This window comes from Cottoperca gobio, chromosome 19, assembly GCF_900634415.1.
Source record: "Cottoperca gobio chromosome 19, fCotGob3.1, whole genome shotgun sequence".
NCBI lineage: Eukaryota > Metazoa > Chordata > Actinopteri > Perciformes > Bovichtidae > Cottoperca > Cottoperca gobio.
This window is the reverse complement of record NC_041373.1, coordinates 3,671,572-3,688,623: the sequence shown is the minus strand read 5'-3', so window position 1 is coordinate 3,688,623 and position 17,052 is coordinate 3,671,572. Positions and strand designations below refer to the sequence as shown.

At 41.5% G+C, this 17,052-nt stretch overlaps 2 protein-coding genes across 3 annotated transcripts; both read left to right on the top strand.

Moving 5' to 3' along the window:
• Positions 1–3,469: 3,469 nt before the first annotated feature.
• On the top strand, positions 3,470–7,348 carry rsph1 (radial spoke head component 1). Of its 2 annotated transcripts, XM_029455911.1 has the most exons (8): positions 3,470–3,660; positions 3,803–3,916; positions 4,206–4,311; positions 4,445–4,535; positions 4,813–4,948; positions 6,066–6,137; positions 6,847–6,955; positions 7,231–7,348. In XM_029455911.1, exons 1-8 carry the CDS (start codon positions 3,610–3,612, stop codon positions 7,263–7,265), a joined length of 714 nt encoding a protein of 237 aa, XP_029311771.1. In that variant the 5' UTR covers positions 3,470–3,609; the 3' UTR covers positions 7,266–7,348. The 2 variants fall into 2 exon arrangements, with proteins under 2 accessions (XP_029311771.1, XP_029311772.1); XM_029455912.1 differs by lacking the exon at positions 3,803–3,916.
• Positions 7,349–8,011: 663 nt separating this feature from the next.
• Positions 8,012–15,129, top strand: adprm (ADP-ribose/CDP-alcohol diphosphatase, manganese-dependent). The gene is made up of 3 exons (XM_029455907.1): positions 8,012–8,779; positions 10,035–10,157; positions 14,198–15,129. Exons 1-3 carry the CDS (start codon positions 8,218–8,220, stop codon positions 14,491–14,493), a joined length of 981 nt encoding a protein of 326 aa, XP_029311767.1. The 5' UTR covers positions 8,012–8,217; the 3' UTR covers positions 14,494–15,129.
• The last annotated feature ends 1,923 nt before the right edge of the window (positions 15,130–17,052 follow it).

Here is a 17,052-nt window from a genome sequence, read left to right as displayed (position 1 = left end):
AACAAGTAGCCCTTCATATTATTCAGCACCTTGAAGTAGCTCTCAGTATCAAAAAGGTTGGTGACCCCTGCATTAGAACAACTGCACTCGCCCATTTCAGTCCCTAAAATGTCCATGATTATCTGCTTAAAGTCCTCTGAATAAGAATGTTTTGGGGGAATACATTTCAGAGGGAGATGAGAAGGTTGATATCAATCTCATGTCTGTGCGTGCAGTACACAGCTGTGCCTGGAGGAGGAGGGGAACAGCTGTCCTGCCCTAACCCTGAACCCTGAGAACTCAGTCCTTATCAAAAACATTGTATCACACATTTTAACTCACCGAGAAAATGTTCACACATAACTTCCCCTTAAACCTCAAATTGTAATTTTTAGGTTTTGGTTTCTGTATGGATTAATGAAATACCAGCTGTTAATGAGTGAGCTTTGAAGGTGTTGTTTTCTTTCCACTGTTTCCCTGCGTTTTTAAGACTTTATGCTTCGGCTAGGATAACCATGCATTTTATATGCGACAGTTATTGGGTTCAAATGCATACATTTCAGTACAATATATAATAGCGCTGCCTCTGAGCTGTTATTAATATTACACACAATGCATTTGTGTCTCTTGTGATTGCCATGACAGGCTTATAAATAAAGGCATAGCTGATGAATCCCTCAATAGACATTCTCCCAGGACCCTCCGGACGGCTTTAGAGATTACAGTGGACTAATGGTCGTGTTAGAGATTTGGAGTCCAGCCTTTTCCCCTGCCATCATCTTCCAAAGAGGGACACTGGAGGACAGTGAGGACAATAATGACCTGGTAGGAACACAAGACTGGAGACGGAGAGGTGACTATTCTGTAAATGTCAAGAATTGTCAAGAATTGTACAAAAACAAAAATATTTCCGTCGGCTGATGAATCAATAAAGGGAGAATATGAAATGTTTTTCTTATGTTATTATTTAAAATAAATCTTATTATATCTTTAACTTGAAGAAATTGTTTTTCAGAAATATTTGCCTACGTCCAAGAGTGAGACGAGATGAGCTGGAGCTAGGATGTGGTTAGCCTAGAAAAGGGGAAGCAGCCAGCCTGTTTGCGTCCAGTTAAAAAGGTATACCTTCCAACTCCTCTGAAGCTCACAAATTAACATGTTTCAAACACAACTAAACCTGTAAAAAGACTATTAGTATATACAATGTATTTACTTTTTACCTTTTTTTGCTTTGATGACGAAACTAGCCATTTTCTGTGCTTCCAATCTTTATGCTAAGCTAAGCTAGTCCTGGCTCTGGCTCTGTATTTAACACACAGGCACGGAAATTCACAACAAGATGCTCTCTAACTACATTTGTAATGATTTTACACATTGAGTTAGTGTGCCACCAGCCCAACAGTACATGTACCACCATACACTAGTGGTCTAGTTGTTAGGTATACAAAATAAAAACACCGGAAGGTTGTGAGTTTCGTACCAGGCTGCCACCATTGTGCCTCTGATCAAGTTACTTAACCCGAGTTGCTCTGTAAGTCACTGTGGGTAAGAGTGTCTGCTAAATGACATGGAATGTAAAGTACCAAGGTAACAGGAAATCAATGTGTAAACCACTCTGCTGAGGTCTTCAAACCGTCCTCCGTTTGTGATTCTGGTGTCATGAGAGGGAGGTTAGATCGCTGTAAACTAACAAGAAGAGGTCGAAATCATGAGCAAGCCAAAGAACCTACAGGTTGTACTGCCTCCATCTTAGACATGGGCTACTTTAGGGAATTAATCAGGAATGAGATATTTTTAGGGACTGTCCTCAAAGGGACAATGTGAGGTCAATGATTCAGTGGATTATCACAGCAGACACATTTGCCTTTCTTAACTGGCATGTGTGTTTCTATTGATTGAATTAAAGGGCTTCAGACATTTTGAATATCGCCTCCTCATAAGTCTCAGAAAGCCAAAGTGAATGCAGCGTATTACAATCCCAGTTCATTCTAATCTTTAATGCAACAGATGGCAAAATCTCATGGCTTATAACTTAATGTCAAGTCAAGTTCAAGTTGTCTAAATAAAGGCTGCTTAATAGAGGTTATACGGTCCATTATCTGTCTGAGATGCACTTTGATAGCATTTGATGGACAGCTGATGGACATTTGCTGCTCCCTGAGCATCAATGTATCATTATCATTAATAATACATCCACGCAATACATTGTGATATGTTGAATATATTGAATTATTAAATAGAAAACACAGATGAATTCATTTTAGACATTGTTGTTTATCCAAGTAATAGATTAGTCAATATGTTCATGCATATTGTCATTTCTTGTTACTGGATGGTCTTTAGTGGTTTCTCTTGGATACAGTTTAGGAGGGCGATGAGTCAATACAAACATTGCATCCATCTTTAAGTCCCTGTGTGACAATACTAGTGTAGTTTTACAAAGAGCTAAACCACAGCGCCCTCCAGTGTCGCGGGAGAAACCACAAGATCTTTGTTATCTTCCTTGAAGACATGAACATGTAGGGTTTTTTTCAATTTCATAAGCACATTCTCTGAAACCCTGAAATGAGTTCTCAAAATATTATATTGTAACTTTTTACATCGTATACTGTTTTTATTCACAGGTTCTCTACAGGTCTTTTCTAGTATATAGGCTGCCTTATTCACAGTATGTCCCTTAATTAATGCAACAGTAATGTTGGAGAGAAAATGGAAACAAATAAAAGCTTTTTTACAGTAAAGCCAAAAACACTTGTTGCAGTCAGCATTCATTGTATGCTCTGCCTCCTGCTGTGCTCTATATCATCTTTAAAGGTGAAAATATGTAAATGTTGTGCTGCTCTTTGTGGGGCGAAATAATAAAATAACGCATGTTTAAACTTGCAATTACTGATTTTAATGGATGTCAGGGGCCAGTGTCTTTGAACACAACATTGGCATTTCATCACCTTTAAAGGTTATCTATGTGTTATTCAGAACATTAATGCAGCATCCAACAAAGATTTGCTATGTAAATATATGGTGAGTAACTAAGTAAGTAAAACTGTATTTATATAGCACATTTTTAAACACAGCTTACAACGTGCTTTACAATAACATCAGTACAGAAAACACAAATACCAAGTGTAATGTATGTAAATGTATAAATAGACATGCAGCACACTTAGAAACACACAAAGTCTACAGTAACCAGACACCACCCCGACCAACCTTTGAATGTATAGCAACATTATTGTAGACGTTATAGAAAAGCCAATTTGTGAAATTATAACCTGAAGGGGAGATTGTTCCAAATACTGGGTGCTAATTCATCAAAAGAGCAGGGGCCTTAGTTTTACGTTTAGAAGTCGGTATATACAGATTTGGGATGGAAGACCTAAGTGGACCTGGATGGTGTGTACGGGGTTAGCAGCTAGGCCAAGGAAGCCTTTTAGGTGATTAGAATAATCTTAAAATCAACCCTGAAATTCACTGGCAGTCAATGCAACAGTGTGACGAGAGATCGACGGCCAGTCCTAGTCCTGGTCACGTGGTATTGGCCGTTGTCACGGCAACCGTAAACAGCAGCGCACACATCTGAGCATCTTTCCGTTTTGACTGAAACACTTGGAAACAAAGTGACACAGAAACATGTCGGATGTAGGATCTGATGAGTTTGATGATGAACGCAGTAAACTCGGGGTGAGAATATAATGAGCTAACGTTAGTTAGACTGTTCGGTTTTTTGTAATGACGTTAGCATCAGCTAGCATTAGCTATCAGCTGTCGGATGATCTATGTCATCTCTGTCTGAATACAAACTGTCGGGTTTGTTTGACTGCAGGAATATGACGGGGACAGAAATGGAGCAGGAGAGAGGCACGGAGTCGGTAAAGCTGTTCTGCCGAACGGAGACATTTATCAGGGGCAGTACGAGAGCGGCAGGCGGCACGGACAGGTAGATTAGCTTAACATTAGCCTAACATTAGCCTAACAAGTTCACACCAATAGTCCTTGTATGGTGGAGAAAAGTATGACAAATAAAACCTTTTAGCCTTTGTATGAGTTGTAAGAAAAGGAGTAGATTTTGGCATGTGGAATGTTCATTTATTCTTTTTGGTTTGTTTGATCCACATTCAGTCTATGATGAAAACAATGTTTCTATTTTTGACATATAGGTTTTTAAATATTTTACCTGGAAAATAATTGTCTCTTTGACAAATGTGTATTCATCTTGACTCTAATAGGGGACATATCGCTTCAAGAATGGGGCAAGATATGTGGGAGACTATTACCAGAACATGAAACATGGACAGGGCACCTTCTCCTATCCAGATGGCTCTAAATATGAAGGTACAATACAGCTAAAGCAAATGAGTTGCGATAGTTGCCAACTTCTGCATTTCATTAGTGTGTGTGCACAGTGTCTGTTTTCAGTTTTGTGAAGGTTTTACACTTATTCAGCTGACAACCTTTTGTCTGTCAGGGTCCTGGGTTGAGGACCTGAGACAGGGTCATGGTTTCTACACTTACCCAAATGGAGACACATATGATGGAGAGTGGCTGCATCATATGAGGTATAATTCGTTACTCGGTTTAAAGCCTCCTTGATTTCTTTTATCTAAACTCAATGATACAGACAATACATGATGATGACTTTTTTTGTAGATATCTAGGTTGCATATGTTGTTTCAACAGCATATAAATGACTAGATGTCAGTATACAGCAGCTATTACATATGCAATGCAATCACTGAAATGCATTTTCAATAACAGTTCTATAACCAAGATTTATCAACCAAAGCATGGTTTCAATAACGACATCTTTTTACCTTGGTGTTATGTGATTGCCAGGCATGGCCAGGGCATTTACCACTACCACAAAACTGGCTCAAAGTACAAGGGCTCATGGGTAAATGGCAAGATGGAGTCAGCTGGAGAGTACATCCACTCTAACAGCAGATACAAGGGTAACTTTGTCAACAATAATGTAAGTTCTACTTTGATTACTCATTCACAAAATGCTTGGCCAATGATTAGTGAATATATTAAATATCTTCCACTGTGGCCTGAGTAGGGTGTGCAGGGTACAATAATAGTCTAAATAGTTTGGTTCACTTATGCTAAGCAAGACCGATCTCTATGAGTGAAGTAAGAGCTTTTAGTGTTATGCAGAATACAAGTAGTAATATTTAAGCTTAAGTTAAAGTATATAACAATATATATAAATATATATATATTTTTATATATATATATATATAACAACATATATATGTATGGCAGGGACATGACATATATGACATATGTATGGCAGGGCGCCCCTGCCGGTGGCCTACGTTTCCTGAAGGCAGCATGGTTGAGGAAGGTGCTCAGCCTTCTTTGATTTAATGTCACTCACATTTCAACGCCCCTCTCAGCTGAAGCCCCGCCCCCCACACCAGATCAGGGCCAACAGTCTGAAAGTGAAAGAAAAGATCTGAAACTAACAAATTAGAACTGAATCTGAAAACATAAAATCTGCCTCAAAAGACCTCCAATATCAAAATATATATGAAAGTATATTGTGTAAGTAAATCATTTATTCAAAAGAATAGAATAGAATTTAATCAAAATAATAGTCAACCTGAAAAAATCAGTTGATTTTTCCTTTCAGTAAAGCAATTAAAAAATAATCCCTGTCTTCATCAGGTAAAGTAATAGAGGCAGAGAAAGGAGATTTTTACTTCAGCAGTTCAGGTCAAACTTCCCCCAATTTCTCTGCATTATAATCATAAAGTCAATGTCCATAACGTCACTTTGTGATGAGAATGAAAGACAATTGTGACGAGTCCATCAGGAGTTCTGCTGAAGGTTTCCAAAAAAAACTTCCTTTATCAACCAAAACAACTCTCATCATCAAAACTAACCGGCCTATAAGCCATAATACTCTATTTGGGATTTCTACATAAAATATATTGCTTAATGTAGAATGTTAACCAATCAGAATGCCAAAGACAGTTCTTACATATTAGGTTCAGGCAAAATGAAAGAAAGCATAGTTTAACTTTTTGTATCATTGTGATCTGTAACAATGAAAGAGTCTCTTCCATCCCATTCTTATGTTGCAGCCATGCGGCCCGGGGAAGTATGTGTTTGACGTTGGCTGTGAGCAGCACGGTGAATACCACCAAGCAGAGCAGGTAACTCATCATCAACACAATCCAACTTTGTTTCCTCACGATCATCTGGAAAACTATAACTCTGTCGGGGCACAAAGAATGAGTAGCATTCATGATATGACACCCAGTAACCATGACAACTCTCTTAACTTAAACTCCAGCCAGCAACTGATGCGGAGAACGGTAAAAATCTAAAAACACAGAAGTCGCCTTACCTGGGCTCCAGAGAGGGTTACCTCACCATAGGCACTTCAGGAGGAGCGGAGGAGGTGCTGCCACTGCCTTTACACACAACCTGTTGTCAGTAGATCTTTCAGTCACAGGAGTGTCTTTTCATGCACAACAATGCATTGCTGCATTGCTGTGTTCTTCTTTTTCAGTGTGCACACTTGCCTGTTCTAAGTGCATGTTTGACTTTATATGCATGGTGTGTTGAGTGACTATATCAAAACCTCAGGATGCATGTTAATAACTAGAAGTGTTCTGGAGATGTAAGCTGCAGTGTGTGTCATCTTTAGTGACCCTGGAGTTAGGGTGCCTTGCTCCACACACAGTCTGCTTCCTCGTAACTAATACTGAGCACAGTGAGGCCTACTGTCATTTGTGATAACATCCAAATGGAAATATATGTGCCTCCTGCTTGCAATACAAACCAAAATGTATCACAGTAATATGTTTTAGAGCATTTCTTCTCCGTACACAAAAACATTGTGTCCTGCATTATTTCCAGGGCCGAGCTGAGGGTGAGTGGGGCGAATTGGCCTCCACCACCGTCCTCAAGTGGATTCCCAAGTGTGTGACCGGCCTGACGCTGTGGACTCCAGGCGAACACACTTCAGGTGAACTTTATCAAAAATATTGATAACAATAACAGAAATACCTTACAAGACAATATACCTGCAGCAAATACAATATAATCTGCTGAAGTTCAGTCTTGTTGTTGTTTCTGAGGCATACATTTAACTTCATAGCAGTTTGTGTGACTGTAGTTTGAAGTGTTGTTATCTTAAATGCTTCAAACGCAGAGGTATGGAGAGGCCAGGCAGGATATTATGAGTTCTGAGGAAAAAGATAAGGATCAAAATATGCACGTGTTTGTGTTTTCTTTTGTCAGGTGGGGAAAAGGAAACCGCTTCGGCAGAGAACTGACCTGTGAGATCAATCCACAATCCTGCATCTTTCACAATATGTTTACAAAGCAAAATAACATAAATATATTTATGAATATGTAAATAAATCTGTTGGCTTGTATTTATTTATGAAGATGTATTGTGGAAGCAGCTGGAAACTTTCCATTATACATTGCAGTGCCCCAGTGTGGTCATTTAAACAGAAAACCTAAACAGATTTAGTTTACGGCTCCGAGCAGCTCCTTAGTTACTTTATATGCCTAAAATATCTATAAAACTACCAGACCCTTTGTTCTCATCCTGCATTCTATTCAATGCACCCAACACAGTGTTTGTGGAGAGAAAAGGCATGGGAAGTGAATTTCATATCAAATAATTTTTTAACTATGTACAATAACGACAACAGGGGAAGTATGTGTGTTTAGGTGCTATTTTCAAAACCACATCTTCTTCTCTGCTTTTGGCTCCTGTATGCTTTCAGACAAATATACTGTATGCTTTAAAATTAGCTTCTGTTCTGACAAATAAAATGAATGGTATCCAATTGAGACAAGACCATATAGCTCCAAAGGAAATTGCCAAGGGAGGTCCTCAAAGAATATGTAGCGCTAAACATGCACTACGTGTAATCCCGACAGGAAACAAACAAAACAATTGAATGTGCAAATTACGTTTGAATAAATGGACACGGATTTTGCTTTACAATATCCACATGTTCTCAATATCCGGTATTTCTAACATCTTTATTTTGAAAGGATACCGCCGGAAGTCATTGCTTGTATTGTTCTTTACTATTTGAGTTGGTTACTGTAACGTCATCGTGTAGCACGAAAGGACACTGATCCTGGTTGGATTTCATCATGTGCGGAATTGAGAGTACAGCGGTACCCGGCAGTGTCTCCTGTGTAGCCTAGCTTCTCTGTAACTTTGTCGACACACACCGCAAACGCACTCCGACATTAACATTGATAATGGACGACCGTCCTCAACAAACCCCACTGTTTACATTCGGCCTGATAGCTGACATTCAGTACGCAGATATCGACGACGGATTGAACTACACCCGGACGAGGAGGCGTTACTACCGGAGCAGTCTCCAGCTGCTGAGAAATGCCCAGGAAAGTTGGTCAAAGTCGGCTGTCAGACCAGAGTTTATCCTCCAGCTGGGAGACATTATAGACGGCTTCAACAAGGACCACGGCACCTCTGACAAAGCACTGGACACGGTGCTGAGAGAGTTCAGCTCGAGCCCCGTGGAGGTCCACCATGTGTGGGGCAACCATGAGTTTTATAACTTTAGCAGGAGCGCGCTGCTGCGTTCACGGCTCAACAGCAGCTCACTGCGCACTGACGGGAGCCTGAGCGGTGATATATATGCCTACCACTTCAGCCCGTCCCCAGGCTTCACATTTGTTGTGCTGGATGCCTATGATGTGAGCCTGCTGGGCAGAGAGAAGTCCAGTGAAGAGTACAGCGAGGCTCTGAAAGTGATACAAAAGTACAACAACAACGAGAATCTCAACTGCCCCCCAGGTATGCTGGTCGGCTAACTACCGGTAGTCACAATTTAATTTTATATTACGTTAATATATATAATACAAAACCATTTTATTAATAATGTAAATACATATATTGTTATTGTATTTTTAATAGTATAGTTTGGAATGTAGTAATAGTTTAAACGTGTTATTCTAATACAGGGCTGAAGTTTTCATCAGTAGATAAAGGGAAACTAACTTTTGAGAAAAATAAAATGTTTTTTATATATATAATATAATTTATTACAATGGGTTTTTGATCTTATAGTCTTACTTGGTCTGGTTTGACCTTGGGGTGAGCAGGTAACTTCCTACCGGGTTAGATCACCATAGTAATTAGTGCTGCACACATAACCTGCTTAGAAACAGGTTTTGTTCCAGATGAGATATCAACTCGTGTAAAGCACTTTCTGCTGACCAATCACAGCTCGGTGCGTGGATCGTAAATTAATACGAAGAAGTTATAGAAATCATAATCCAGGCTAAAGGCAACAGTTTAAACTGACAAATGCAGGAAGAAGACCTGGCAAAACAATATCTTCGAATGTGTAAATTAACAGGCGTAAATATTATTATATATTATGATGTATTCGACATATAGGCCAGTGATTTTCCACCACTGTGCCGCGGCATACTAGTGTGCTGCGAGAGATCGTCAGGTGTGCCGTGAGAATTTTTTTTATTCAATTTTCACCGACAGCACTTGCACCGGAGCCCCGACAGCATACATATATATTCCCCCAACGGGACCCCCTGCGCCCTGAAATTCAAGTTTTTTGTTTTCTTCCTCCCTCACACCCCTACAGAGCAGAGGAAAGGGGAGGAGTGAACTACGTACCGGCACCTACGCATCATTTCTCTGCAGACATCTCTGCAGAATGTCTGTCACCATTTTAAATTGTGAAACTAGAACGAGGCATCAAAATAAAATGTGGTTTTTGACCACTTTCAGATTTCTGAAACCTTCATTCTAAAAAACATAGAATCTACATTTTAGCACTTTAGTCCTGAATCGAAAGCCAAATGTGGATATACTAGCAGTACTATACTGATTTACACTTGGAGCTGCCGAGTCACTGTCCCTGAGCAGCACTACTGGAGCAGTTTAAAGTGACGTTAAGGGCACACTGTCAGTTGGCAGTAGTTGTAGAGAGGAGACAACATTACTCACCCAGATTTCCCCATGTAGTTTGTGGATCTAGTCTTTATGTTTTATAACACAAAGTCAATTCATAATTTTTATGTTTCAGTGTTTGAGGGCCTGCAGCAGAGGTTCACAATGTTCAACGGTGGCTTCAGTAAAGACCAGCTGGACTGGCTCCATTCTGTTCTGATGTCAGCAGATGAAAAACGAGAAAGAGTCACAATTGTCAGTAAGTAAAAAATTGTTTACAAAGGCTCAGTGATCAACAGATAAAAAGGTAACAGTGTTGACATCATGTCAAAGACGTCTCTGTGTTGTGTTGCAAGAGATATCTACTGAAGTTAGCATGCTAACAGCTAGCTGCACACTGTCCAGTCTGTAATACCACTTGTTCCTCTAGACTAGAGCATAGGTCTTCAACAAGGGGTCGCAAAATTGTTTATACATAATTTTATAAAAATCGCTGTGTTTCGCGAAGGGTGGGACTTCGCTCCCGACACACACACCTACAGTCGCACGGACCTCTTAAAGACTCTTCTATACAATATATACAGTAGGGGGTCCCTGCTCCATGCTACAACAGTTTGGGGGTCCTTGGCCTGAAAAACGTTGAAGACCCCTGCTTTAAAGGTGATAGTGAGGGAGGGAGAAGAAGTACAGCTGTCTGACCCTCTTGTATCTGTCAGCAGCGCCGAGAAACTGCATATTAGAATACAATAAATATGCCAAACTACTACAACTACAATATAAACATTAGAGATTCTATGGACTCAGTTAGAGGTGAAATACTGCGCCCTATTTCTTTGGAGCAGGTGGCTCAGAATGACTCATTGAACCTTTTAATCAGATTATTTATGTTTCCTGATGTCTTTTCAAGTGGAGTCAGTAAATATGTAAGGTCAATTTTCGATCCACTCCAGCTTTCTCCCATGCAGTTAAAATTAGCAGCTTGTAATAATTTCAGCTCTGAAATGGTGGAAAATGAAAGCTGGGTTTATTTTCATAATCCATCTGAGATTTTCTCCACAGTTTGGTCACACAGACTTTTATAGCTTCTACACATTGTGTAGTGCTGCACACAGCATTTACTGTTTCTAACAGTGAGTATCTTACCTCATCACCGATGCACATCTCTGCTCTACACACAGCTCAGGGAGACTTTCACCTGAAGGACTTTCCCATTGTTTCATAACCTGTTTGTGTTTGTTCTATGACAGTATCTGTACCTTTTTTATGTTTTGTGAAGACTACAGAGACTACGTCCATGTTTTGTACAGTCTACGATTCAAACTTGCTGTGTATTAAGTCATTCATTATTCATTAAGCAAACCTGTCAATCATTAGTGTCTCAGATATGAAGACCATTGTCAATGGAATGTCATTAAGTGAGATGCTTTTCATTTTCAAATGTGTAGTTGCTCCAAATGACGCTTGACAGTCGACAGATAGAGGTCCATCCATCCATCGTCTACCGCTTATCTGGGATTGGGTCGCGGGGGCAGCAGTTCCAGTAAGGAACCCCAATTTTCCCTTCTCCGGGCCACATCCTGCAGCTCCGACTGGGGGATCCCGAGGCGTTCCCAGGCCAGTGAGGAGATATAATCTCTCCACCGAGTCCTGGGTCTTCCCCGGGGTCTCTTCCCAGCTGGACGTGCCTGGAACACCTCCCTAGGGAGGCGCCCAGGTGGCTCCTTTCAACATAAAGGAGCAGCGGCTCTACTCAGAGTCTCTCACGAATGGCTGAGCTTCTCACCCTATCTCTAAGGGAGACGCCCGTCTGAGAAAACCCATTTTGGCCGCTTGTACCCGTGATCTCGTTCTTTCGGTCATGACCCAGCCTTCATGACCATAGGTGAGGGTAGGAACGAAGATCGACCGGTAGATTGAGAGCTTTGCCTTCTGGCTCAGATCTCTTTTCGTCACAACGGTGCGGTAAAGCGACTGCCCCTGCGGCTTTGCCACTGTGGAGTTGTTTGACTACCTCAGTGACTTCCGTCAGGGAAATTGACGATGATCCCCCATCAGCTTCCAGCTCTGCCTCTACCATAGAGGGCATGTTAGTCAGGTTCAGGAGTTCCTCAAAGTGCTCCTTCCACCGCCCGATAACCTTCTCAGTCAAAGTCGGCAGGGTCCTACCCTTGCTGTACACAGCTTGGATTGTTCGCCGCTTCCCCCTCCTGAGGTGCCAGATTGTTTTCCAGAAGCACCTTGGTGCGGACCGAAAGTCCTTCTCCGAACTTCTCCCACACCCGCTGCTTTGCCTCTGACACGGCAGAGGCTGCCGCCCTTCTAGTCCTTCGGTACCCTGCAACTGTTTCCGGAGCCCTCCCGAATAACATAACCCGGAAGGACTCCTTCTTCAGTCGGACGGCTTCCCTGACCACCGGGGTCCACCATGGTGTTCGAGGGTTACCGCCCCTTGAGGCACCTAAGACCTTGAGACCACAGCTCATCACCGCAGCTTCAGCAATAGAGGTTTTGAACATCGCCCACTCGGGTTCAATGCCCCCAACCTCCACAGGGATGTCTGAAAAGCTCCGCCGGAGGTGTGAGTTGAAGATCTCCATGACAGGGGCTTCCTCCAGATGTTCCCAGTTCACCCGCACTACCTGTTTGGGTTTACCAGGTCTGTCCAGAGTCTTCCCCCACCCCTTGATCCAACTCACCACCAGATGGTGATCAATTGACAGCTCCGCCCCTCTCTTCACCCGAGTGTCCAAAACATGCGGCCTCAGATTAGATGATACGATTACAAAATCGATCATTGACCTTTGGCCTTGGGTGCTCTGGTAACACGTACACCTATGAGCATCCTTATGTTCGAACATGGTGTTTGTTATGGCCATTCCATGACTAGCACAGAAGTCCAACAACAAACGACCGTTCAGGTTTAGATCAGGGAGGCCCTTCCTCCCAATCACGCCTCTCCAGGTGTCTCCATCGTGAAGTCTCCCAGCAAGACTACGGAATCCCCTACTGGAGTCCCCTACTGGAGTCCCCTACTGGAGCCCCCTGCAGGGCTCCATTCAGGGTCTCCAAGAAGGCTGAATACTCCGAACTGCGGTTTGGGGCATAGGCACAAACAGTCAGAGTTTTCCCCCCCATAACCCGAAGGCGTAGGGAGGCGACCCTCTCTTCCACCGAGGTGAACTCCAACGTAACGGCGCTCAGCCCGGGACTTGTGAGTATCCCCACACCCGCCCAATGCCTCACACCTTGGGCAATTCCGGAGAAGAATAGAGTCCAACCCCTATCCAGGAGTACGGTTCCAGAGCCAAGACTGTGCGTAGAGGTAAGCCCCACCAGATCCAACTGGTAGCGCTCCACCTCCCGCACTAGTTCTGGCTCCTTCCCCCACAGAGAGGGGACGTTCCATGTCCCCAGAGCCAGCCTCTGCTGCCCGGGTCTGGTCCGTCGAGGTCCCTGACCATCACTGCCACCCGTGTGACAGCACACCCGAACCCAGCGGTTATTCCCATGAGTGGTGGGCCCACAGGATGGATGGATGGGAGGCACCTAGCTTCTTCGGGCTGTGCCTGACCGGGCTCCGTGGCAAACCCGGCCACCAGGCGCTCTCTGTCGGGCCCTCCCTCTGGGCCTGGCTCCAGACGGGGGCCCCAGGCTTCCTCCGGGCAGGGTCTCTCCTTTCCCTTTTTTTTCCATGAAGTCGTTTTGAACCATTCTTAGTCTGGCCCCTCACCTGAGACCAATTTGCCTTGGGAGACCCTACCAGGAGCACTAGGCTCCAGACAACACAGCTCTCAGGTTCATAGGGACACACAAACCACTCCACCACGATAAGGTGATGGTTCCCAGAGAGGTAGAGGACAGATAGAGGTTCATAAGTTAATTTAGTTGATTAGTCCCCCCCAGGCTGATATTCTTGGAGCCCAGTAAGTGTCCCTCCTCTTGATCCATATCCACTGGCTGCTTCTTTCAGTCGTCGCCGAGCTTGATTTGATGGTTTGACGGCTTTACGTCAGACCATCAGATCAAGCTTGGCGTCCATGGATACCTAATTTCTTCAGCAGTGTGATGGTAGAAGAAGCCACAAGACCTCTGCTTCCCACTCCAACCGGAGAGTCTTTGGTATTCCAGCCACGCTGCTTTGCTTCTGCTGCCAGCTCTGCACAGCGTAACTTCTTCCGCTCACTGGACCGTGGATAGATTAATTGCAAATTAAAAGTTGCAGTCTTATGACATATATGTACATCCTCTGCTCTCCTGCAAGTGCAGCTGTGAAATGTAAACGTTTGTTTTGTCGCCCAGGTCACGTCCCGATCCACCCATGCTCCACAGATGCCATCTGCCTCGCCTGGAACTTCGATGAGCTCCTGGCCGTCATACGGTCCCACAGCAGCGTGGTGTGTTTCATGGCTGGACACAGCCACGACGGTGGATACTGCCAGGATGAAGGCACGGGAGTGCACCACGTGACATTAGACGCGGTGATTGAGACTCCACCTGACAGCGACGCCTTTGGCACAGTCTCCGTGTACGAGGACAGGATGGTCCTGAAAGGGAACGGGAGGATGGAAAATCGAGTGTTTCGGTTTCCTTCATAGGGCTGTAATTAACATTCATACATTACTGAAGCTGTCAAGGCAATAGTTTAAGATTAAGAGGTATATTTTGAACTGGGACATTTCAAACATGCTTGTTACATTATTTGAAGAAGTCAGGGAGTTTTACAGGGATCCCTTTACAGGAGGGAAAATCTCCCATCCCATAGTTTAAGGCTTTTCATGACTTTCTCAGATGAAAAAATGTGCACACTTCAGTCATGAAAGTATTGTAACTTTCTATTTATTTAGTTATATTAAAGGCCAAGGTGGGAATTTAGATGCAGTGTGTCATGACCTTACCTCAGCAGAGCAAATACAGTACCTTTTAAATTTATTGTCAGATTTTATTATTTGTCATAATAAAGTGTGAAATATCTTATACACTGGTTGTTGTATTTAGAGGTTATATTATTTATATATTTATACACATTTTATTAAGGAATTGATTCTCAATTCTCAATTCCTGCCTTCTGCGTGTTGCTCATACATGAACTTTGGATTTTCTTAAACTGTTATTTGCTGGGCAATGTGGTGAGAAATTTGATTTGTGCAGTGTATTGCCAACTATTACTGATATGAGAGTGCACATCTGTATGATTTACTATGTAAAACAATAAAAGGAATAATAAAAAATTATTTTTTCAGTACTTTCACTTCGTGTCGATCTAAATGTCACATTCACATATCTGGTATCTTATGCTGCATTCAGGTTACATGGGAAAGTGGTGGATACAAGCGTTCTATTACTGGAGTTTTTCACTTGAATATCATTAGAGGTTGGATTATGAACCCCAATTTTGACATCACCCTGGAAACCATGTCGTGCATTAATTAACACTGGAGTTTCTGTTTGCAGATGACACTGGTGATTAATCATTTGTTAGTAATGGCAAATAGCTTTTTGTGGAAATTAATGAGCACAAACATAAAACACACTGAAATAAGGAATATTAAGAAGTATGTTAAACATTAAGAAGAATGATGTGGGCAGAGTTGGAAGAAGTACTTGGATCCTTAACTTAAGTAAAAGTAGTAATACCACAGTGTAGAAATACTCTGTTACAAGGAGAAGTCCTGCAATCAAAATGTTACTTATGTAAAAGAATAATAGCTTCAAAATATACTTCAAGTACTAGAGGTAAAAGTACTCATTATGCAGAATAATATATGTTATATTATAGTATAACAATTATTGATGCATTAATGTGTTCATCACTTAAATGTTGCAGTTGCTAAAGGTGGGGTTGATTTTCCATGACCATATACTGCTGGGTAGCTTGTTGTATCTTACCTCTCACTGATTCATGAGAATTTGGATAAAACATGTCCCACTAAGGAAAGTGCTAATTCCATTTAAAAGCAATAACATTTTCTCATTTAAAATAATCAGGATTGATCATCTGAGGGTCTTTTGCACAAATGTAACATTTTTTCATATGTTTGTCTTTAATTTTATAAATTATATGATAGCCCAATACCCAGAAAATCAGTTGTCCCCAGACAAGAGATTGTCATTTCAATTCGATACAAAATTATGATCAACTCATTTAAAATGTATAATATATATGCCAAATGAAAGAGTAGAGTCCAATATTTCTTTAAAACTAAAAGCAATGAATGTTCAAATATATTCACTTTATTTTATGCTCAAAATGTATATGCTCAAAATGTGTCCAAGGTTTTTGTCAACACCGTCAAATATATATATAAAAAAGCAATAAAATCAGGCAACCACATGATCAACTGTACTCCCGAGGACTCACTGTCCACCCTCCACATCTGCTAAATGCTACAAAGAGCATTCAGACTCTTTTGCTATTTTTTCAAGAATTTCTACATATGTATTGATGTTGCTACTGTCACAACCATGATGTGTCAACACTGTCTCTTTTGTATATAAATAATTATTTTATATTATGACATAAATGTATGCATTTTAAGTAAAGGCTAGAGGCAGCTAGCAACAGAGAGAAAACAAGATGGCTCCTGTACACAACTCATGCATGACATGTCAAAAAGTGAGTTTTTGTCACCACCGTCAGACGTCAACACCGTCAGGTTTTCTGTCTTATTCATGCTTATTCATGCTTACATTGCAGTTGTACTGTAGTTTTTATCTTGCCGTTCGACATTGTTAATATTTACAGAAGGATAACATGTGCATAACAAATAGTTTGTAGTAATTAGGCCACTGTCACCACAGTCAGGTCTGTGTCACCACTGTCAGATGGAACTTTTTTTGTTTTAAATGAATATGACTACAATATGTTCCTCCAATGCAGTTGATGTATTGAAGTAAATGTCTATTTGAAATCAAAAATGTGATTTTCTTATGTCCACAATTATTATTTTGTATATTTAATGCTAATGATGAAAGTTGCATGATACTAAGCAATGAAAGGAAAAACACATAATTTATGAAACAATGACAAAATCAGGAGGTTGCCCAGAAATATTGCTCGATTGCTGAGACCTTGTTCTATAAACACATACGTTTAGATTTCTTAACAATAAATATTTTCGAATTTAAAACCTGTTTTATCCAAATTCTCAAGAATC